This window comes from Somniosus microcephalus, unplaced genomic scaffold (genome assembly GCF_052327205.1).
Source record: "Somniosus microcephalus isolate GS21.2 unplaced genomic scaffold, FLI_Smic_1.0 unresolved_chr6, whole genome shotgun sequence".
Lineage (NCBI taxonomy): Eukaryota > Metazoa > Chordata > Chondrichthyes > Squaliformes > Somniosidae > Somniosus > Somniosus microcephalus.
This window is the reverse complement of record NW_028225184.1, coordinates 50,643,352-50,667,318: the sequence shown is the minus strand read 5'-3', so window position 1 is coordinate 50,667,318 and position 23,967 is coordinate 50,643,352. Positions and strand designations below refer to the sequence as shown.

At 43.7% G+C, this 23,967-nt stretch overlaps 1 protein-coding gene across 1 annotated transcript in view; it reads right to left on the bottom strand.

The window, feature by feature from the left end:
• The window catches only part of LOC147087289 (Fc receptor-like protein 5), a 34,875-nt gene extending 23,406 nt beyond the window's left edge, over positions 1-11,469 (bottom strand). The window contains 3 exon segments of the mRNA XM_085978146.1: positions 6,252-6,545; positions 8,447-8,731; positions 11,457-11,469. Of these exon segments, the coding sequence (XP_085834272.1) occupies positions 6,252-6,545; positions 8,447-8,731; positions 11,457-11,469 (592 nt within the window).
• Positions 11,470-23,967: the final 12,498 nt, after the last annotated feature.

Here is a 23,967-nt window from a genome sequence, read left to right as displayed (position 1 = left end):
GTTGATACCCTACAGGAGCACTTAAACCCAACACCGCTGCTGCTAGCGGAACGATTCAAATTCTTCAGGAGGAATCAGCACAAGAATGAAAGTAACGCTGATTACCTCACCGAATTACGAAAGCTGTCAAAGCACTGCCAATTCGGGGCAGCACTGGCAGATTCTCTACGAGACAAATTCGTGTGCGGTCTCCTAAGTGAAGGAACACAAAAAAGGCTACTTTCTGAGATAGATTTGACACTGGACAAGGCTTTCAGTGTGGCTGTATCATACGAAGCAGCAGCAAGAGCAGCTGCAGAGATACAGCAAAAACCACAGGACTCCGGCACCCATGACATGACACGGGGTTTCGAGTGATGTTATCGCTGCGGCAGATCCACCCATGACCAGAGGGACTGCTGGTTCAAGGACAAAGCATGCAGGCAATGCGTAAAGATGGGCCACATTGCACGTGTATGCCGATCTGGAAACAAAAAATCCACTGACAGAAAAAAAATCAATAAGGAAGAGTACAGAAAGGTACAAATGATGACGACAGTAGCTCTGAAGACCAGAAGAGTGATAGCGACTCCGGAAACAAGAGAATAAACTGTCTCAAATTACATAATGTAATTGCCAAAGAAGATTACCAGACCATTTGGGTTACCCTCACGATAGCGGGGTCCCCAGTTAAAATGGAGCTAGATACAGGATCAGCTCTGACCGTCATAAGTCGACGGGATTACGAGCGCCTATTTCCGCATATAACTTTGAAAGACACATCCATTATCTTGAAGACATAAATGGGGCAGAAAGTATACCCCAGAGGGAAAATAAGGGTGCCTGCTATATACAACGGCAAGGAAATACAGAAGTTGTATTTATACGTTCTGCAAGATGGTGGTCCACCGCTGTTGAGACGTGAATGTATCAGGAAGATACGTTTAGACTGGCACTCCATTCAGGCACTGACGGTGGTCAGTAAGAAAAAAATTGATGATGACATCATACCTGAACGATTAAAAGACATCTTGGCCAACGCCGAAGAAGTGTTTCAACAGGAACTAGGAACCTTGAAAGGCGTCACCGCCTCAATAAAAGTGGAAGATGCTTCAATTCCCAAGTTTTTTACGGCAAGGCCGGAGCCATACGCAATTCGTCCAGCAGTCGCGGCAGAGCTGGAGAAATTGAAAAAGGCAGGCGTGTTATCCAAGACAGATTGAAGCGAATGGGCAACACCCATCATCCCGGTCATGAAGAAAACGTTGAATAATGATAAATCTGCAGGAGAGAGAAAATTCGCATCTGTGGTGACTTCAAGGTGACTGTAAAACCGATCCTTCACACGGTACAGTATCCTCTTCCGAGGATAGAAGATATTTTCGGCTCACTATCCGGAGGGAAACGTTTCACCAAAATTGACTTGGCACAGGCATAACTACAGATGAAGGTTGAGGAGGCCTCTAAAATGTATCTCACAATAAACACACACAAGGCCTGTACCAGTACAATCGACTGATTTTCGGAGTAGCATCAGCTACAGCTATCTGGCAAAGAGTTATGGAGCAAATCCTGCAAGGGATACCGGGGACTCAATGCTACTTAGACGACATCCTTCTAACAGGAGAAAACGACAACGAGCACCTTGCCAATTTGGAGCAGATGCTCACTAGGCTGTGAGAACGGGGCCTACGAGCAAATCGCCCCAAGTGCGAATTTTTCCAGTAACAAATATCATATTGTGGCCATATAATTAACGAAGAAGGGTTGCATAAGTCACCTGAACAAATTGAAGCGGTCATAAAAGCCCCAGCACCTGAAAATGTCTCACAATTAAGGTCGTTCCTGGGATTGATAAATTACTATCATAAATTTTTACCGAACTTGTCAACTGTTCTGCACCCTCTTAACGCACTGCTACAAACGGGAGTAATTTGGAAATGGAGCGAAGACTGTAAACGTGCCTTCCATAAATGCAAAGGCTTGATCACGTCCAAGGAAGTGTTGGCTCATTGCAACCCATCACTGCCAATCAGACTGGCGTGCAATGCATCCCCTTACGGCGTAGGAGCGGTATTATCGCATAGATTCCCTGATGGCTTGGAGCGGCCGATAGCTTTTGCGTCACGCTCATTGAACTCAGCTGAGCGTAACTATGCCCAGATCGACAGGGAAGCACTCAGCCTGGTATGGGGAGTGAAGAAATTGAACCATTACGTACACAGACAAAAACTTATCGTGTTGACTGACCATCAACCCCTCATCTCCATATTCAACCCTTAAAAGGGCGTTCCCATTATGACAGCGTAAAGGCTACAGAGGTGGTCCCTTTTCCTAGGGGCACACCAGTATGACATAGAATACAAAGGATCAAAACAGCATGGGAATGCTGATGGGTCATCGCGGCTACCGTTGCCAATGGTAGAAGAGGCACCCACAGTAGACCCAGTGGAGATGTTCCACTCAACCATAGTGGAATGTCTACCAGTAACAAATTCTACCATTGAAGAGGAAACGAGAAATGACTGGACTCTCTCACGAGTCTATGATTTTACGGTGAAGGGATGGCCAGCACATGGCGAACCACTGTTCCCAGCATTCTCGCAAAGAAGAGAACAGCTGTCAGTGTGCCGAGGAACCTTGATGTGTGGATCCAGAGTGATGATTCCACCCAAACTCCAGGATGACGTGCTAAAGGAGCTTCATGAGGGGCATCTGGGTGGAGTGAAAATGAAGAACCTAGCCAGAGCGTTTGTGTGGTGGCCAGGTATCGATGGAGACATCGAGTAAATGACCAAGAGCTGTCTAGGATTCCAGAAGGTCCAAAACGCCCCACCACAAGCCCCTCTACATCCATGGCAGTGACCCTCATCTCCATGGCAAAGGGTGCACATCGACCTTGCTGGTCCATTTATGGACTCAATGTTCTTAATCGCGGTTGATGCACACTCCAAGTGGCCGGAGGTAATAAAGATGTCCTCCACCAGCACGGAAAAAACCATCACAGTATTAAGGACCATATTTGCCAGGAATGGGCTGCCTGAACAGCTCTGTTCTGACAATGGACCGCAATTTGTGTCTGAAGAATTCAGGAAGTTCATAAGAAACAATGGGGTTAAGCACTACACGTCTGCCCCATACCATCCCGCCACCAATGGATTAGCTGAAAGGTTTGTCCAGACCTTCAAGAAGGCCATAAAGGCCATGGGTAATAAAGACATAAATCTACAACATAAGATAGATAACTTCTTGTTTGCATACAGGAATGCAACACATGTGGTTACAAGCCAAACTCCCGCCATGATGATTTTCAATAGAAGACTAAGATGCTGGCTGGATTTGATCAAGCCAAACATCAGAAGGGACGTAGAGAACAGGCAATTTCAAGGCATGAATGAAAGGCCAACTAGAACCTTCCAGATAGGTCAACAAGTTTTGGCCCGGGACTACCGTACCGAGAACTGGCAGCCTGGAACTATTTGCACATGACTAGGGCCGCTGATGTATACCGTGGACATTGGAGCAAGCATAATAAGGCGCCATGCTGACCAGATCATAGAGTCATCCGAAAAGGGACAACATACACCACAACTCTATACGCCTAATGACGAAGCAGAGATAGCCATAGTATCTACCTCCGATCCGGTGATACTGGAACCAGATGAACCCAACACTGGCATTCAAGCCGAATCGACCTTGCCAAAAGAACCTACTACACCACCGAGGCGTTATCCTGACCGAGTCAGGAAGTCTCCAGAGAGACTGACTTTTAATTGATTAACTGCAACAAATGTGTAGATTATTGTTCTTGTAAACATGTTAATTAATGATTATTTAAAATATTATGTACTGGTTGTCTAAAAGGGGAGGAATTGTGGTGTATGTACCTTTAAGAGCCCCCTGTGTACTGCAATGCCGGTAGTGGCCACTCGGGATATATAAGCCTGTATAGTGTCTTGTAACTTATAGTTCACCTCCAGACTTTGTTCAGTAAACACCTGTAAACTAACTCCTGCATTCTGTGTCTCCATTAACACACGGATACAACACAAATGAGTTAATTTTTGCTGGTCTCTAGGACGTGGGCGTCGGTGGCAAGGCCAGCATTTAGTGCCCAACCCCAGTTGCACTTGAGATGATTGTCAGCCCTCGTCTTGAATCGAATTGTGCTCGCACAATGCTGTTCGGTATGGAGATCAAGGACTTTGAGTGAGTGACGCTGAAGGAACGCCAGATATATTTCCCAGTCAGGATGGTGTGTGACTTGGATGTGGAACTGGGAGATGATGCTCTTCCCATGCAACATGCTGCCATCGTTCTTTCTGATGATGGAGGTTGCGGGTGTGCAGACTGCAGTCAAAATGCATCCATTGAGGGACGTGGAATCCTACAAAATGCTTAATTTAAAATATTTCACCTATCAGGATGATTTTGAAAATCTCGTTCTGCAGTTTCGGTTATCTGACTGAGAATCTGCCTGGCGGTTTCTCGAGAGGTGACCATACATTCAGTGGCATAAAATTTTGTCAGGATGATGCCATTTGGCATTAAACATTTCGCTGTGGTAGGCCCAGACATTTAGGGGGTAAAATTGTAAATCAGGGACATAGATTGTGTGATGAAAACAGACAGCTTGCAGTCCCCCTGTCAGAAGATCTGGTCTTCACATTTCAAATGATCGGGTCTCTTAGCTCCACAACGCAGCATTCCATCAGTACTCAGTCACAGGGGTAATTGTAAACCAGCACGATACTTCACTCCATTCAAGTCAATGGAGGGTATAATTGGGCGGAGAGTAAAACGGGAGGCCGATAGCTATCCGCCTCTTTCCCTCCTGGACAATGTGGTTACATTTACCCTCCAAGTTTTGCCACGGGCTGCGCTCTCATGTTTTTTCGGCGGGGTTGAATTTACAAAATTCTGACGCAATGGGGTAATCGCAAGTGCTGTACAGAAGCCTAAAACAAATGATAGCCCATCAGCAGCACGTTTTACACATCAACGGATTTTTGTTCCCATTGCCTACAGTGGAATCTGATTTCGGTGGGGTGTGAAACGGGAGGCTGATTCGCGTTCGCCCGTTTTGCGCTTCCGCCCGTGATGATTTTCATTCCCTTATCTCCAGAAACAAACTTTGCCGCTAATAGATTCACAGCGTCTGAATGCAGGGTCAGTGTTACAGGGATCCTGTCAAGGGCTGAGCAATAAGAAGAGAATGTAACCCCACTATTTAAGAAAGAAGGGAGAGAGCAAACGGTGAACTACAGACCAGTTGACCTGACATCAGTAATAGGGAATCTGCTAGAATCTATATTTAAGGACGTGGTAGAAGGGCACTTCGAAAATATTAATAGGATTGGGCAGAGTCAACACGGATTTATGAAACGGTAAATGTGTTTGACTAATCAGTTAGAGGTTTTTGAGGTTGTAACTAGCAGAATAGATAAGGGGGAACCAGTGGATGTGGTGTATTTGGAATTTCAGAAGGCATTTTACAAGGTGCCACACAAGAGGACATTAAACAAAATTAAGGCTCATGTGATTGGGGGTAATATTCTCGCATGTATTGAAGATCGGTTAACGGACAGAAAACAGAGAGTAGGAATAAACGGGTCATTTTTGGGCTGGCAGGCTGTATCTAATGGGACACCGCAAGGATCATTGCTTGGGCCTTAGCTATTCACAATCTGCATCAATGATTTGGATGAGGGGACCCAATGTATTATATCTAAGTTTGCTGATGATACAAAGCTGGGTTGATACATAAGTTGTGAGCAGGATGCAAGGAGGCTTCAAGGGGATATAGGCAGGCTATGTGAGTGGGCAACAACATGGCAAATGGAATATAATGTGGAGAAATGTGTGTCTAGATCCATTGTTCACAGTCTCAGATTACGGGGTCGGCCATTTAGGAATGAGATGAGGAGGAATCTTTGTAATTCACAAAGCCAGAGGGTTGAGAAGGCTCAGTCGTTGAGTATATTCAAGACATATTTTTGAATATTAAAGGAATATGGGGATAGTGCAGGAAAGTAGAGATGACGTAGAACATTAGCAATGATCTGATTGAATGGTGGAGCAGACTTGAAGGGCCAAATAGCCTACTCTTACTCCTATTTCTTAAGTTCTTATATTCATAAAACCAATTCTGTTGTATTACTCTCTCCTAATATTGAACCATTAATTCTGTTACAGTGATTAAAGCATGATTTGGTAAACATACCAAGAGTGATGAAAAAACGTATGAAAAACCTCTGCTCCCTGTCACTCACCTGCTACAGTGACCGTCACAGACTCGCTGCGATGAGATTCTAACCACCTCTTATTCACGGAGATCCCATATTGGCATTGGTACCGCCCTCCTTGGTCTTTACTGGTAACCGGGATTGTTCCAATGTTGTTCTTTGTGACAAATTGTTCGGATTGCAGATATTGATCATCTTTGTAAAAGTAGAAGGTATTATCACGATAATATCTGGTCACGTTGCAGGTAATGGTGACCGTCTCTCCAACTACATACACCCCAGTCGGTTGATCAAGAGGCATCACTGGTGTTGTTAGCAGAACTGTGGAAAATAAATAGAAAGTACAATGAGAAATTGATCTGCAGATTTTATTGTGCAGTGTCAGGTTGGGAACTCAATAATGATTGTGTGGTGTTGAAGTGCAGTTTCCCATCGGATACAGAGATTCCACAAAAGGGAAGTTAGGAATTTACTTAAAATAAAAGAATGACTTGCATTTCTCGAGCGCCTTTCATGACCTCGGGACGTCCGAACATGCTTTACAGCCAATTTAGTACTTTTGAACTGTAGTCGCTGTTGTAATGTGTGAAATCATATGGGGGAGCCAAAGAACCTAAAACAACAAGAGTTCTCGGTCCAAAGTCCAGTTTTAGGCTGGAGATTTTACTCTGGGATACGAGCGGAACAAGGAATTGATTGTTATTAAAAGCCCAGTGCATCTAATTTAGCCCAGGTGAAGTTGCGACCTGAATGAGTGAGAGGCTCCTTTACCCCGCACCGGGACCGGTACCAGTGCAAGTATGAAACCCCCTCCGAGGGAAGTCAGTTAGAAACCAATCTCAGCGAGGCTGTGAACATCACACATTTTAAATAACTGAACTGTTTTGGTGGGCCCGATATTATTGTTATCATTACTTTTGTAGTGTCCGCTGGCATATCCGGCAACTACTGTCCATCACAAGTTTCCCCTTCAGGATGTGGTGGGTGGACTTCTAATTGAACAGCAGCGAGTCTGATGAGGTCAAAGTGCACAACATCGTGGTGAGTTCTAAGATTTGAACCTAGCGACGATGAAGGAACAGCGGGATGGTGTGTGACGTGGAGGCGATTTGGAGGTGTTCATGCATCCGTGCGCCTGCTACCCCTGTCATTCTAGGTGGGAGAGGCCGCGGGTGGGGGAGGTGCTGCCCAAGAAGTCTTCAGGAGTTGCTGCAGTGCATCTTGATGATGGTACACACTGTAGCCACGTTGCACTGGTGGTGGTTGGAGTGAATGTTTAAGGTGGTGGATGGCGTGCCAATCAAGCGGGCTGCTTTGTCCTGGTTGGTGCCAAGGTTCCTGACTTGGAGCTGCACTCATCCAGGCAAGTGGATAGTATTACATCACATTCCTTACTTCTGCATGTAGTTGGTCGAATGGCTTTGCCGAGTCAGGAGGTGAGTCATTCACTGCAGAATTTCTCACCTCAGACCTGCTCTAGCAGACGCAGTGTTTCTATGGAGGGAAATTTGCAACTGATGTTTTTGGTGGTAATGTGGTGTTGATGGCGTTCCCATGCGCCTGCTACACTTGTCCTTCTGGGTGGAGAACGTCACGTGTTTGTGATGTGCTGCCGAAATGCAATGCAGAGAGAGATATGGAACTCCACAATATAATTACATTAAGATATCACGCATTACAGGATGATTTTCAAGTCTCGGCACTCAGATTCTGTTCTCTGACAGAAAAACCTGTAATGTGTCAAGGCCAGTCAGTTTGGAGAGCTTCTTCAGGTGATGCTAAACTCAGTGGAGTTAAGTCCCTGACGCCGTGCTGTCATTGTGGCACTAAACTTTGATACTTCAAACCTGTAGGGGAATTTTTTTTCTTCGGTGGATCCTTGAAACAAGTGCTTACGATTCGATTTTACACACATAAATAAATACAACCCGTTATCAGGCGGTGCATAAAACGGACGAATCCCTATCACCCGTTTTGAGCTACCGCCCATGACGATTTTCACCACCTTACCTCCAGTAGCGCCCTTAGCCGGTAATAGATTCACAGCGGGTGAATACAGGGCCCAGTGCTACATGAGCTAAGCATTGAGATCAAAACCCATTCGATTATCTTCCTCTCCCCTAATATTAAACCATCTTTTTTCAAATGATTGAAGCATGATTTTATAAAGATACAAAGAGCATGAAAAGTAATACGAAATACCTCTGTTCACTGTCACTCACCTGCTACAGTGAGCATCACAGACACGCTGAGCTGAGATTCTGACAAACTTCCATTGACGGAGGTTCTGTACTGGCACTGGTACCGCCCTCCTTGGTCTTTACTGGTAACCAGGAATGTTCCAATGTTTTCCTTTGTGACGATTTGATCGGAGTACAGCCATTGAGTATCTTTGTTATAGTAGAAGGTTTTATCGCGATAATCTCCGGTCACAGTGCAAGTAATGGTGACCGTCTCTCCTACTACATACAGTTGATCAAGAGTTATCACTGGTGTCGTTAGCGGATCTGTGGTAAAATACATAGAAATAGCTTTTAGACTTGGGTCTGCAGATTTTCATGTGCAGTGCAAGGTTCGGAAATCGATGTTGATTCTGCTGTGTTAAAGTGCAGTTTCACATCTGATACAGAGATTCCACTAAAGGGATTTCGGGATTTGATTACAAAGAAACACATAAAGACTTGCATTTCTATAGCGCATTTCATGTCCCAATGTGCTTTACAGACAATTTACTACTTCTGAAGTGTAGTCGCTGTTATAAGTTAGGAAGTCAAACAGCGGTGCCAAAGAACCTAAATCAGCTCGAGTTCGCTGCCCAAAGTCCGGTTTCAGGCTGGAGACTTTACTCTGGGATATGAGTGGAACAAAGAAAAGGTTGCTTTGAAAAGCCCAGTGGTGCTAATTTAGCCCAGGTGAAGATGTGATCAGAAAGAGTGAATATCGCTATTATACCCACAACGTGACTGGTACCAGTGCAACTATGAAACCTCTGCCAAGGGAAGATCATTAGAAACCAATCTCAGCGAGGCTGTGACGGTCACACATTTCAAATAATTGACTTGTTTTGGTGGGCCCGCAATTATTGTTATCATTACCACTGAGATAGTCGCTGGCATGGCCGGCAACTACTGTCCATCACTAGTTTCCCCTTCTGAAGGTCGGTGGTCTTCTAATTGAACCCATTCAGGATGGTGTGTAATGTGCAGGGGAACTTGGAGGTGACGGTGTTCCCATGCGCCTGCTGCCCTTAATTCGATAAAAAGGATTAAACATCTACGTTAACCACTGTGGATTCGTATTTGATGCTGTGGTCCCGCAAAAAGCTCTTTGAAAGAGATTTTCAATTAGTCTAACCTGCTGCCCTTTTCCCAGAGCCGTGCAGTTATTACCTTTTCAAGTATTCATTCGATTCCATTTGGAGTTTAATATTCAATCTGTTTCCATCAGACAATGCATTCCAGATCATAACAACTCGCTCTGTAAAGCAATTCTCTTTATATCCCACCTGGTTCCGTTGCAAAATCATTGTCCTTTTGTTGCAGTTTCTATTTATTCACTCTATCGATACGCGCCATAACTTTGAAAAACTCTATTGATTCTCCACTTACCATTTTCTGCTCTAAGTGTATAACCCCACCTTATCTAGTCTCTCCACATCAAACTACCCGGGGTTATAAGGCACAGAGCTACGTGATGGCTAGAAGAGAGAAAAGAGACAGAGAGGGAGAGAGATAGAGGCAGAAACAGACAGGCACAGAGTGAGAGACGGAGATAGAGCGAGCGACAAAGCGAGAAATAGCATCCAGATAGAGGAAGGAAAAATGAACGCATTAAAGGGATTCGCAAAAGACTACGAAGAGAGTGCACGATAGAAAGAGAATGCAACAGAAAGATGAATAACATCCGGGAGAGAAAAAGAAAGAGAAGGACTGCGAGAATCATTCAGCAATGGAACGAGGGGGTATCAGTGAGACTGGAGAAGGGAGGCAAGAGGAGAGCGAAGCCAGAAGGAAGGATAAGTCTAAGATCTGGAGCGTAGTCTCTGAAATTGTCATGGAAGCAGATTCGATAGGAAATCTCGAAAGGCAATTGCGCATGTACTTGAAGATGACTAACTGTCAGGAATAAGGGAAAAGCTGAGAGTGGGACTAATTTTGAAATGTCTTTCAAAAAGCCGACACAGGCACGTCGGGCCAAATTGCCTCCTTCTGTACTGTAAATCTTCAAGATTCCATGATTGTATGATCTACCGAAATATTAAAGGGATATAAATTACTGATCTGCATTTACACTGGCGTTGCTAGCCGACAGATGGAGCCAGTTTCACAGAAAGAGGCCCTTCGGCCCATCGTGTCCGGGCCGGCCATCAAGCCCTGTCTATTCTAATCCCATTATCCAGCACTTGGTCCATAGCCTTGTATGCTATGGCGTTTCAAGTGCTCATCTAAATGCTTCTTGAACGTTGAGGGTGCCTGACTCTACCAGCATTGCAGGCAGTGATTTCCAGATTCCAAACAAGCTCTGGGTGACTTTCTTCCCATCAAATCGCCCTAATCCTCCTGCCCCTTACAATGAACAAATGTCCATTGGTTGTTGATCCCTCTACTAAGAGGAAAAGTTCCTTTCTATCTAATCTATCTATGGCCCTCATAATTTTGTACACCTCAATCAAGTCCCCACTCAGCCTTCACTGCTCTAAGGAAAACAACCCCAGCCTGTCCAGGCTTTCCTCACAGCTGAAGCGCTCCAGCCCGTGTAATGTCCCAGTGAATCTCCTCTGCACCCTCTCCAAGGCAATCACATCCCTCCTAAAGTGTGGGGAGCAGAACTGCACACAGTATTCCAGCTGTGGCCTAACTAGCGTTTTGTACAGCTCCATCATAACCTCCCTGCTCTAATATTCTATGCCTCGGCTAGTGAAGGCGTATATCACATATGCCCTTTTAACTACCTTATCTACATGTGCAGCTGCCTTCAGGGATCTATGAACATGCACACCAATGTCCCTCTGATCCTCTGTCCTTCCTATGGTCCTACCATTCATTGTTTATTCCCTTGCCTTGTTAGTCCTCCCAAAATGCATCGCCTCACAATTTTCAGCGTTAAATTCCATATGCCACTGTTCTGCCAATCTAATCAACCCGCCTATATCGTCCTGTAGACTAAGACTTCCCTCCTCGCTACTTAATCTTCCAACATTTTTCGTGTCATCTGCGAACTTACTGATCATACCTCCTAAATTCATTTCTAATTCATTAATGTACACTACAAACAGCAAATGACCCAGCATCGATCCCTGTGGTACACCTCTGGACAGAGGCTTCCAGTCACAAAAACAACCTTCGACCGTCACCCTCTGCCTCCTGCCAATAAGCCAGTTTCGGATCCAATGAGACAAGTCGCCCTGGATGCCATGGGCTCTTACCTTCTTGACCAGTCTCCCATGCGGTACTTTGTCAAAAGTCTTACTGAAGTCCATCTAAACTACATGAACTGTACTACTCTCATCCACACACCTAGTCACCCCCTCGAAAAATTCAATTAATTTGGTTAGGCATGATCTCCCCCTGACAAAGCCATGCTGACTATTCTTGATCTCTCCTTGCCTCTCCAAGTGGAGATTAATTCTGTCCCTCAGAAATGTTTCCAATAAGTTCCCTTCCACTGATGTTAGGCTCACTGGCCTGTAATTACCTGGTTTATCCCTGCTACGGTTATTGAATAATGGTACAACGTTAGCTGTTCTCCAGTCCTCTGACCCCTCCCCTGTGGCCAGAGAGTTTCTGAAATTGTGTGTCAGAGCCCATGCAATCTCCTCCCTTGCCTCACACAGCAGCTTGGGATACATCTGGTCAGGGTCCGGTAATCAATCCACTTTTAAGCCCGATAAAACAGCTAGTACCTCCTTCCAATATTAATTTGTTCAAGTATGTCACAATCCCACTGCCTGATTTATTTGCCTACATCTTCCCTCCCCATAGTGAACACAGATGCAAGATATTCATTTAAAACCTCACCTGCATCTTCCGGCTCTACACACAGATTGCCAATTTCTTCCCTAATCGGCACTACTCTTTCCCTGGTTATCCTCTTGCCCTTTTACTAATTATAAAACACCTTGAGATTTTCCTTTATTTTGCCCATCAGTAATTTTTATGACCCCGCTTTGCTCTCCTATTCTCATTTTTAAATAACCCCCTGCACTTTCTATACTCCTCCAGGCCTTCAACTGTTTTTAGTACTTTGTATCTGCCAAAACCCCCCTTTTTTCATAATCCATTCTTGGGTATCCCTTGACAACCAGGGTTCCCTGCGTTTTTTGGTCCCACCCTTGCCCCTTACGGGAACATGTTGTTGTTGTACTCTCTATTTCCTTTCTGAAAGACTCACACTGCTCTCATGTGGATTTTCCTACAAGTAGCTAATCCCAATACACTTTGGCCAGATGCTGCCTTATCATATTAAAATCGGCTTGCCCCCAATTTGGAACCTTATTTCCCGTCCATCTTTGTCCTTTTCCATGTCTACCATAAATCTCACCGAAGTATAGTCACTGTCACCAAAATGCTCTCGTACTGACACTTCAACCACTTGCCCGGCCACATTCCCTAGAATTATGTCCAGTACCGCCCACTCTCTTGTATGACTTTCTACAGGCTGGCTCAAAAAGCTCTCCCGGATGCACTTTATGAATTCCACACCCTCTAAGCCTTTCACACTCTGACTTTCCCAGATAATATTCGGGAAGTTCAAATCCCCTACTACTATTACACTATTACTTCTACACTTCTCTGAGATTTGCCACAATATCTGTTTCTCTATCTCTCCGTGACTGCTTGGCGGCTTATAATACATTCCCAGCAAAGTGATTGCTCCCTTTCTGTTTTTAAGTTCTACCCATACGGCCTCGTTAGAGGAAGTTGCTGACGTCTTCCATCGTTACAGCAGTAATTGACTCGTAGATTAATATTGCGACAACCCCTCCTCTTTTACACCCCTCTGTCCGGCCTGCAGATTCTATACACCAGAATATTGAGCAGCCAATCCTACCCCTCCCTCAACCATGTCTCTGTGATAGCAGCAATATCAAACTCCCATGTGTTCATCAACACCTTCAAATCATCTGCCTTACTCGCAAGAATCCTTGCATTAAAATAGATTCCATCCAGGCTTGCCATACGCCCTTGTCCTGTTACATAAATGCTCAGTCTTCCAGGATGATTTGTTTTTTCTCCATATCTGGCTGTTCATCAACACCTTCTATAGCTCCACTCCGTATCCTATCCTCCTTTCAAGTTATTTTAACCACCCCCACCCCAACCAACAATTCTAGCAAACCTCCCCGCAAGAATGTTGGTCCTGTTCTGGTTCAGGTGCAACCCGTCTGACTGGTACAGGTCCCACCTTCCCCAGATGCAGACCCAGTGATCCAGGAAACGAAAGCCCTCCCTCCTGCACCAACTCTTCAGCCACGCATTCATCTACTCTATCATTCTATTCCTATACTCACTAGCACGTGGCACTGGGATTAATCCAGGGATTGCAACCTTTGAGGTCCTGCTTTTTAATCTGCTACCTAGCTCTCTAAGATGTTGTTGTAGGACCTCATCCCTCTTTCTAGCCATGTCGTTGGTACCAATGTGAAACACGACCTCAGACTGTTCGTCCTCCCCCTTCAGAATGACCTGCAGCCGTTCAATGACATCCTTGACCCTGGCAACAGGGAGGCAAAATACCATCCTGGATTCACGTCTGCGGCCACAGAAACGCCTATCTGTTCCCCTTAAGATTGAATACCGTATCACCATTGCTCTCCCACTCATTTTCCTCCCCTACTGTGCAGCTGAGCCACGCATAATGCCACGGATCTGGCTCTAATGCTCCTTTTACTGGTATCGAATTTTGTAACCAAAATGCGGGATAACAGATAATAGTGATTGGGGAGACATCTCCACATTCTCACTCTTTGTGATCAGCGAAATTCAGTGCGTTAAAGGATAAGAGATGTGTTTGCATTGGCTAAGTGTGTATCACGCTCACGTCTCTGAGACAGACAATTATGGATTCGAGCATCATTCCAAACATTTGAGCTCATAATCTGGACCGGCACTCCCAGTGCAGTACTGCGGGAGTGCTGCTTTCTGGGAGATACCAACTCTATGACGAGACGTTAAACAGAGGTGCTTTCGGCCCTCCCCGATGAAAGGAAATATCACATGGTATATCGGAACGGTAGAGTGGTCTCAGTGTTCTCTTTGAACAACTGTGCAAGAGGTGGGGTTTGCACACAAGACGAGTGCAGAGCGTGCATAAGGAGAGATATGAGAGATATTATATGCAATTCATGAAAAGAGCAGCGGGAGCAGTTTATAGGTAGGGAGATCAAACAGCAGAGGCTGCAGAATGGAGGGATAGAGGTAAGCTTAGCATCTTGGGTGGAGTGGGGTTGGGGTGGTGGGAGGGCTCAGCGGTCGTGAATTTGGGGAGAAGGTCTTATATGGAGGGAGAAGTTTAGGAAATACAGTCGGGCTGCAATCACCGACGGTTGGGGTAGTGAAGCTGTCATGGAGATTGAAATCACTGTGGGCGAGGGTCGCTCAATAAGATGCTGTGCTGTGAAAGGAGAAAAGTGATTGGGGTAAGATATCCGGATATGACTGGGGTTCGGTACACAACTATGACTTCTGGAGAGGCCAGAAGAGTAGATGATGGTCAGGAAGTGAATGGAAGAGAAGGTAACAGAGGAGCAAGAGTAGAGTCAACAGTGAGATTTAGTGATTCTGGGTAAAGAATTTCTCCTGGATTCCTTATTAACTTCATTAGTGACGGTCTTACATTTATTGAACTTATTTGTGGTCTCCCCTGCAAGAGGAAACATCTTTGCTACGTCTGCCCTGTCTAAACTTGTCTAAGCCTAAAGACCTCCATCAGATCCCCATCTCCAATCCTCTCTTTTCTAGAGAAAATGCACAAACCTGTTCAATCTTTCCAGAAAGTTATAACCTTTCAGTTTTGATATTCTCCATGACAATATACATTGCACCTTCTCCAGAGCTTCGATATCCATTTTATAAAGTGGATACCAGGACTCTGCACAATGCTCAAAGACTAGTAAAACACTGGTCTATACAAGGTTAACTTAGAAACATAGAAAATTGAAAAACAGGAGAAGGATTAGGCCATTCGGCCCTTCGAGTCTGCTCCACCATTCAATGTGATCATGGCTGATCCTCTACCTCAATAACATATTCCCGCTCTCTTCCTATACCGCTTGATGCCTTTTGTGTCTGGAAATCTATCTATCTCCTTCTTAATTACATTCAGTGACTTGGCCTCTATAGCCTTCTCTGGTAGAGAATTCCACAGGTTCACCACCATCTGAATGAAGAAATTTTTCCTCATCTCAGTCGTAAATGTCTTATCGCAAACCCTGAGACTGTGACCCCTCATTGTATACACCCAAGCCAGGGAAATCATCCTCCCTGCATCCAGCCTGACGAGCCCTATCAGAAAGTTATATATTTCAATGAGGCCCCCTCTCATTCTACGAAACTCTAGTGAATACATGCCTAATCGAGCAAATCTCTCCTCATACGACAGTCCTGCCATCCGAGGAATCTATCTGGTAAACCTTCGCTGCACTCCCTCTGTATCAAGTACATCATATCTTATGTAAGGAGACCAGAACTGCACACAGTACTAGAGGTATGGTCTCACCAAGGCCCTGTAGAACTGTTGTAAGTACATCCTTATGCCTTTACTCAAATCCTTTTGCAATTAAGACCAACACAACATTTGCCTTCCTAACTGCTTGATGCACCTGCATTTTTCTTTCAGTGGCTGGTGTACAAGGACACCCATGTCCCTTTGTACATCAGCATTTCCCAATTCATTAACATTTAAGTAGTACTCTGCCTTTCTGTTTTTCCTACCGAAGTGGATTATTTCACATTTATCCACGTTATACTGCATCTACCATGTATTCGCCAACTCAATCAACTTGGCTAAATCGCCTTGAAGCCTCTTTGCATCATCCACACAACTCACAATCCCACCTAGTTTTGTGTCGTCAGCAAACTTGGACATATTACATTTGGTTCCCTCATCGAAATCATTATATATATTGTGAATATATGGGGCCCAAGCACTGATCCCTGCAGTACCCCACTACTCAACGCCTGCCTCCCCGAAAAAGACCCATTTATTCCTACTCTCTGTTTCCTGTTTGTTAACCAATTTTCAATTCATACCAGCATATTTCCCCCAATCTCTTGTGCTTTAATTTTGCACACTAACCTCTTATGTGGGACTTAAACAAAGGCCTTCTGAAAATCCAAATACAACACATTGACTGGTTCTCCCTTATATATTCTTTTTTTGAATTTGTCTAATCGCATTGATATTTTCTTAGTGTCCTGTTATCACATTCTTTATAATACACTCCAGCATTTTCCCTACTACTGATGTTAGGCTGAAAGATATTTAGTTCCCTGTTTACACTCTCCCCACTTTTTTAAATAGTTGTGTTACATTTGCTACCCTCTATTCGGCATAACTGTTCCATAATCTATTGAATTTTGGATAATGACAAGCAATGCATCCATTATTTCCATGGTTACCTGTTTTAGTACTCTGGGATGCAAATTATGCCATGGGGATTTTTCAACTTTCAGTCACATTAATTACTCCAGCCCTATTTTTTTACTAATCGTAATTTGATTTAATTCCCCCTTCTCACTAGACCCTTGGTTCCCTTGCATTTCTGGGAATTTATTTGCGACCTCTTCCGTGAAGACAGAACCAAATTATTTGTTTAATTGCTCAGCCGTTTCCTTGTTCCCCATTATAATTTCTCCCGTTTCTGACTGTAAGTGACCTACATTCGTCTTCGCTAATCATTTTTCTTTTTACATGCTTTTTGAAGCTTTTACAATCTGCTTTTATGTTATTGCACGTTTACTCTCATACGTTATTTTTCCTCTATTAATCAGTCCCTTGGTACTTTTTTGCTGAATACTCAACTGCTCCCAATCCTCTGGCTTGTGACTTTTTCTGGCAACTTTATATGACTCCTCTTTGGATCTAATGCTGTCCTTAATTTATTTTGTTAGCAATGGTTGGGCCGCTTTTCCTTTTGTGTATTTGTGCCCGAAAGGAATGTATAGCTGTTGCAATTCATGCATTCGTTCCTTAAATGTTAGCCTTTGCCTGTCCACCATCAGGCCTTTTAATGAAGCTCCCCAATCTGTCTTCTCTGCTTTCCAATTCTCGGCCTCTAGAAATGAATGCCAGCGTATTCGTTGCTTTCCTAGAATCATAGCATCATAGAAATTTACAACACCAAAGGTGTCCATTCGACCCATCTGCTCTGTGTCTACCGATAAAGAGCCATCTAGTTTCATCCCACTTTCCAGCTCTTGGTCCGTAGCCTTGTAGGTTATGGAACTTTAAGTGAATATCCAAGTACGATTTAAATGTGATGAGGGATTCTAGCTCTAGCACCCTTTCAGGCAGTGGGTTCCAATCCCACACTACCCTCTGGGGGAAAAAAGTTCTCCTCAACTCCCATCTAATTCTTTTACAAATTAGTTTAAATCTATGCCTCCTGTACATTGACCTCTATGCTAGGCGATTTAGTTGCTTCCTGTCCACTGAATCTGGGCCCCTCAACATCTTATACACCTTAATCAAGTCTCCACTCAGCCTCCTCTGTTCCAAAGTAAACATCCCGAGCATACGCAGCTTAGTTATGGCCTTATTAAGCTGCGTCTCAACTATAAGTCATTTGTGTGCCTGTACCCCCAGTTTCCTGTTCATCTCTACACCATTTAGGTACTTAATTTCCAAGGAGTAAATGCCATCCGTTTTGCACGTATATAGGTTAGTCCACTTATATACCTCCACATCCGACTTTATATATAAATACATATATAACAGTGAACCATCATTCTGGATGTAAACTGATAGGGGCGCTGGGTGATCCATTGAAGAGTCCAAGGGGATAGTGGAAGGTTACTTGACTGGGACGGATAATACATCGATAGTGGGTCTGCTCTCTCTGAAGGCTCCACGAGGACCGCCATTGGGGGATCACGTGACTAACGGCATGATGTCATCACGTTAAAATCGCATTGTGAAGCTAACTAGACATAGTACAGTAAAACAGTGTAATTAAAGGTACAGACGCACGCTGTACCTACAATGCTGTTAAAGGAATTATGTACAACTGCTCTGAGTCCTTTGGTGGCTCCGCCACAACGCCATACCTAGAGTACTGTGTCCAGTTTCAGTCTCCTTACCTAAGGAAGGATATACTTGCCTTGGAGTGGTTGCAACAAAAGTTCACGAGAATGATCCCTGGGATGAGAGGGCTTTCCTATGAGAAGAGATTGAGTAGAATGAGACTAAATTCTCTGGAGGTTTAGAAGAATTAGAGGTGAACTTATTGAAACAGATGAAACTCATAGAGATCTTGACAGAGGAGATTCTGAGATTCTAGAACAAGGAGTAACAGACTCAGGATCAGGAGGCGGCTTTTACGAATTGATGAGGAGAAATTTCTTCACTCAGAGGGTTTTGATTCTTTGGAATTCTCGACCACAGAGGAAGGTGGATGCTCAGTCGTTGGGTATATTTAAGACTGAAATCGAAAGATTGCTGAATATTAAGGGAATCAAGGGATATGGGACGGAAAGTGGATTTAATGTAGAAGATCAGCCATGGTCTTACTGAAGGGCGGAGCAGTCACTGGGCGCTTTATGTTCTATGACTGTTCCTATTTCTTATGTTATTATGTTCTTAGAGACAAAAGAAGACAATCAAAGGAACTAGAGACACAAGGAAACAGTGCAGGTGAGCGACACATAGCAAACAAAACAAAGTGAGACAATAAGAAAGACGTGGATATTTTCCACTCTATAAATGTATGAGGTAATTAATGATCACTTGTATTGTGCCTTTTATATTGATAAAACTCAAAGCAATTTAAAGAATGAATTTCTTCTGAAGTGTGGAGAAGATAATGTAGTCAACACAAGCAAAAGACCGGGACAAAGAGACAGAAAGAGATGAAGAGAAATTCAATACAAGGCAGAGAGAGAAGAAAATATGATGAGATATAGCAAGAGAGATAAAAGTATTAATTAAAGGAAAGTTACTGTCAAAGCAGAGGAACAAAATGGAATACCAGCAGCTTGGCACAGAAACACGGATATAAAATGGCAACCAGAAAGATGGAGAAAATGTAAGAGATACACACAGATTCTCGCAGATAGTTGGAGGTAAGTAGAAAGAGAGAGAGAGAGAGTAGTAGACCAGGTGGAAAGGTTAAAAAAGAAAAGCACAGAGAGATAGAGAGGTGAGAATGAGCCAGACTGAGAGTGCGATTAATGGAAAGAGGTGACAATGAAGTCAGGGACAAAGAGGAGAACATTAAGGTCATTGGCAAATGAAACAGAGATGAGATGAGTGGGTTTGTTACAAAGCAAGGGATTATGATCTGGAACTCACTGTCTGACAGCATGGTGGAAGCAGATTCTCAGACATTTCTAAATGGAATTGGCCAAACCTGGAAGCAGAGAACACTGCAGGGCTGTGGGAAAATTGATGGGGATTGGGACGAGTTGTTGAGCTTTTTGGATGAGCTGGCACAGGCATGAGGGGGTTAATGGAATTAAACAATGCTGCAAGATCATAGGAAGAGATGCAGCAACAGAGATATACAGAGTGAGACGGAGAGAGACAGAAAGCAAAGGTTACAAAAAGAGAGATAAAATAGACAGAAATTAAAAGAGACTTGAAGTAAAAAGAGAAAAGCACAGAAAAAGATTGAGATTGATGGATATACACAGAGAGACAGAGACAATGGGGCAGTAATTACTCCCCAAACACGTGAGTACGGAAGGGGTAATCACGCGTCTGGCCGGAGGAAATGCCGGTTTTCAGCATGCACAGCGCATGCGCTGAAAACCGGCATTTCCTCTCCTCTAACCCAAGAGTTGAAGAGGCTGGCGTGTGCGCTGTGGGGGCAGTGCGTGCATCTTGGATTTCCTCTGTTTTGGTTGATTTGCGCATGTGTAAAGGCCTCCGTTCTTTACGCTTGTAAAAAGCAAACGTAAGTATTCATAATTACAGGTAAGTGGTGTTTTGGTGCACATTCGAATTTTTTTTCCGCAGGTTTATTATTTTCAAGAATCTACAATAAGGTAAGTTTAGTTTTAAACCATTTTTAACTTATTTATACTTAACTTAAGGATTGGGATGTTTTTTAAATTTTTATTTATTTTTATTTAAAGTTTAAATAGTGTTTTGGCAGCCCATACTTTTCATGAGTTTGACAGCTCTTACTGTCAAACTCATGAATGAGTTTCCCCTCCCCTGATTGGCTGCACAGTGCTCACCTGATCCCAGCCAGCACATCGCACTAACTACGCCGCTGGATCAGGTTAGCACAGCACGCCGACAGCTGAACTGGGCCTGTGAGAGGAAATGCATGCAGGCCTGGGCTTCAGATGTCAGCGCGCAGGGTGAGTGCAGATCAGGGGCCAATGAACGATAGACAGATACACATACCAACAGGGCGGTAGAGACAGAAGTGAGATTACCACAATTAATGCACTAGATAATAATTTTCAAACTCTCATTGTATTGCGCCTGGAGTGTGGGAGTGCAGACTAGCAGAACAGCAGCAGACGAAGCAGGCAGGCCATTTAATGCCGGCTCTGCGGTAATATACACTTGGGTCTAAATCTAAAGGTGACGGCTGGATGCTGCAAAATAAAGTCATTCAGTCTTGTGTCAGCTTTGGCTCAATGTGTCGACACAATCCCCTCTGAGCTAAAAGGCTGTGAGCTCAAATCCTACTCCATGGGACTCAAGCAGATGAATCTAGGCTGACATTGCAGTGCAGTTCTGAGGGAGTGCTGCAATGTTAGAGGTGCCGTCTTTCAGATGAGACGCTTAACTGAAGTCCCATCTGCTTTCGAACATGGACGTAAAAGATCCCCAGAACTATGTCGAAGATCAGGAGAGGAGTTATGCCCGAAGACCTATCTAATATTTATCCCTCAAACACCATTATAAATGCAGATTAGATGGTCATTATCACATTGCTGTTTGTGGGGTTTACTGTGCGAAAATTAGCTGCCACGTTTCCCATGTTACAACAGTGACAACACTCCAAAAGTACTTGATTGTCTGTGAAGCATTTTGAGACGTCTGGTGCTCGTGAAAGGCGCTTTATAAATATAAGTCTTTCTTTTATCTCTTACTGCAGAGGTTTTCCCAGGGGCTCTGTGCAATGTATAACTTTCCCAGTGACTAGCTGTATTCTGTAATAAATCAAAATGTACTCTTAACCGTTTTGCTGCCTTTGCTAAATTGGACATGGTCCCGCAATACTAAAACAAGAAGCAAAACACTGTCAGCCTGAAATAAAACCCAGAGAATGGTGAGAAAATCACAGCAGGTCAGGTTTCATAACAATTGTTTCGGGTTGGGACGATCGTCCTCCTAAGTGAAAGATAAAGACCCAGACAGGTCAGTTAATCAATGCATGCATGTGTGTGTATGTGTGCGTGTTTGTGTACGTGTTTGTCTGTGTGTGTGTGTGAAAGAGTGTGTATGTGTATGTCCGTGCATGTGTGTGTCTGTATGTGTGTGTGTATGTATGTATGTTTGCCTGTATGTGTGAGTGTGTATGTTTATGTGTGTTTGGGTATGTATATTTGTGTGTATGTGTGTGTGTATGTGTGTGTATGTGTGTAAGTGTATATGTGTGTGGATGTGTGTGTGCGTGTGCATGTGTGTGTGCGTGTGTATGTGTGTATATGTGTTTATGTGTGTGTATGTGTGCATATGTGTGTATGTGCGTGTGTTTGTGCATATGTGTGCGTCTGTGTGTGTATGTGTAGGTGTATATTTGTATGTGTGTGTATGTATGGGTGTATTTGTATGTGTATGTTTGTATGTGTGTCTGTATGAGTGTGCGTGTGTATATGTGTATGTGTGTATATGTGTGTGTGTGTATGTGTGCATGTGTGTGTATATGTGCGTGTGTGTTTGTGTGTGTGTGTGCATGTGGGTGCATCTGTGTCTGTATGAGTTTATGTGTGAATGTTTGTGTATGTATGTGTGTGTAAGTGTCTGTGTATGTGTGTGTATGTTTGTGTGTGTGCATGTATCTGTGTATGTATGGCTATGTGTGTATGTTTGTGTGTTTGTGTGTGTGTGTGTGTGTGCATGTGTGCATGTGTGTCTGTATGTGTGTGTATGTGTGTGTTTATGTGTGTTTGTATGAGTGTCTGTATGTGTGTTTATGTGTGTGTGTTTGTGTATGTGTGCATGTGTGTGTATGTGTGTGTGTGTTTGTGTGTATGTGTGTGCATGTGTGTGCGTCTGTCTGTGTATGTGTGTTAATGTGTGTGTGTGAGTGTCTGTTTGTGTGTGTGTATGTGTGTATATGTGTGTGCATATGTGTGTGTATGTATGTGTGTAGGCATATGTGTGTTTGCTTGTGTGTGTCTATGTATGTGTGTCTGTATGTGTATGTGTGTATATGTGTGTGTATATGTGTATGTGTGTGAAAGTGTGTGTGTGTCAGTGTGTGTGTATGTGTGTGTATCTGTGTTTGTGTATATTTGTGTGTTTGTTTATGTTTTTGTGTGTTTGTGTGTGTTTATGTGCATGTGTGCGTGTGTGTCTATATGTGTGAGTGTGTGTATGTGTGTGTTTAGTTGTGTGTGTGTATGTGTGTGTATTCTTTTATGTTTGTGTGTGTGTGTTTCTTTGTGCGTGTGTGTATGTGTGTGTGTATGAATGTGTGTGTTAGTCTGTGTGAGTGTATGTTAGTGTGAGGTTGTGTATGTTGGTGTGTGTGTGGTGTGTGTGTGTCTGTGTGTGTGCGTGTGCATGTGAGTGTATGTTTCTGTGTTTGTGTGAGGATGTGTATGTCAGTTTGTTTGTGGAGTGTATGTGCGTCTGTGTATGTGTGTGTATATGTGCTTGTCTGTGTGTGTGTGTGTGTATATGTGTGTGCTACTGTGTATGTGTGTGTGTGTGTCTGCGTGTTTGTCTGTGTGTGTATTTGTGTGTATTGATATATGCAAACATTACAAACCCAGGAGGAACCATGAGTAGAGGGTGTAACAGATTATCTCATTCAATGACACCATACACAAACAAAAGTAAAAGAGGTGCATCCAAAGCTCACCATCTTTGGATGACTAAACATATAGAGATTAAAATGACACAGAGGAAGGAAGGTTTTGAAAAACATCAGGTTCATAATTCAGTCGAGAACCAAGCTGAATACATAACGTAGTAGGAGAAATGGAAAAGGAAATAAGAGGGGCAAATTGCATGTCTGAGATTTGATTAGTGGTTAAAATAAAAGGGGACCTCAGATTTTAAATAATCATATAAAGTCAAACTCCCAGCACTGCACTGTAAGCACATAGACCTGTACAACTCCAGAACGATTGTATAATCTCACAGACCTTTACATCACCAAGCACTGTATTGTAAGGTCACAGACCTCTACAACACCAAGCACGATACTGTAATATTACAGACCTTTACATCACCCAGCACTGTCCTGCAGGGTCACAGACCTCTACAAAACCAGCACCATACTGTAATATCACAGACCTTTACATCACCCAGCACTGTAGTGCACGGTCACAGACCTCTACAACCCCAGCACCATAGAGTACTATCACAGATATTTACATCACCCAGCACTGTA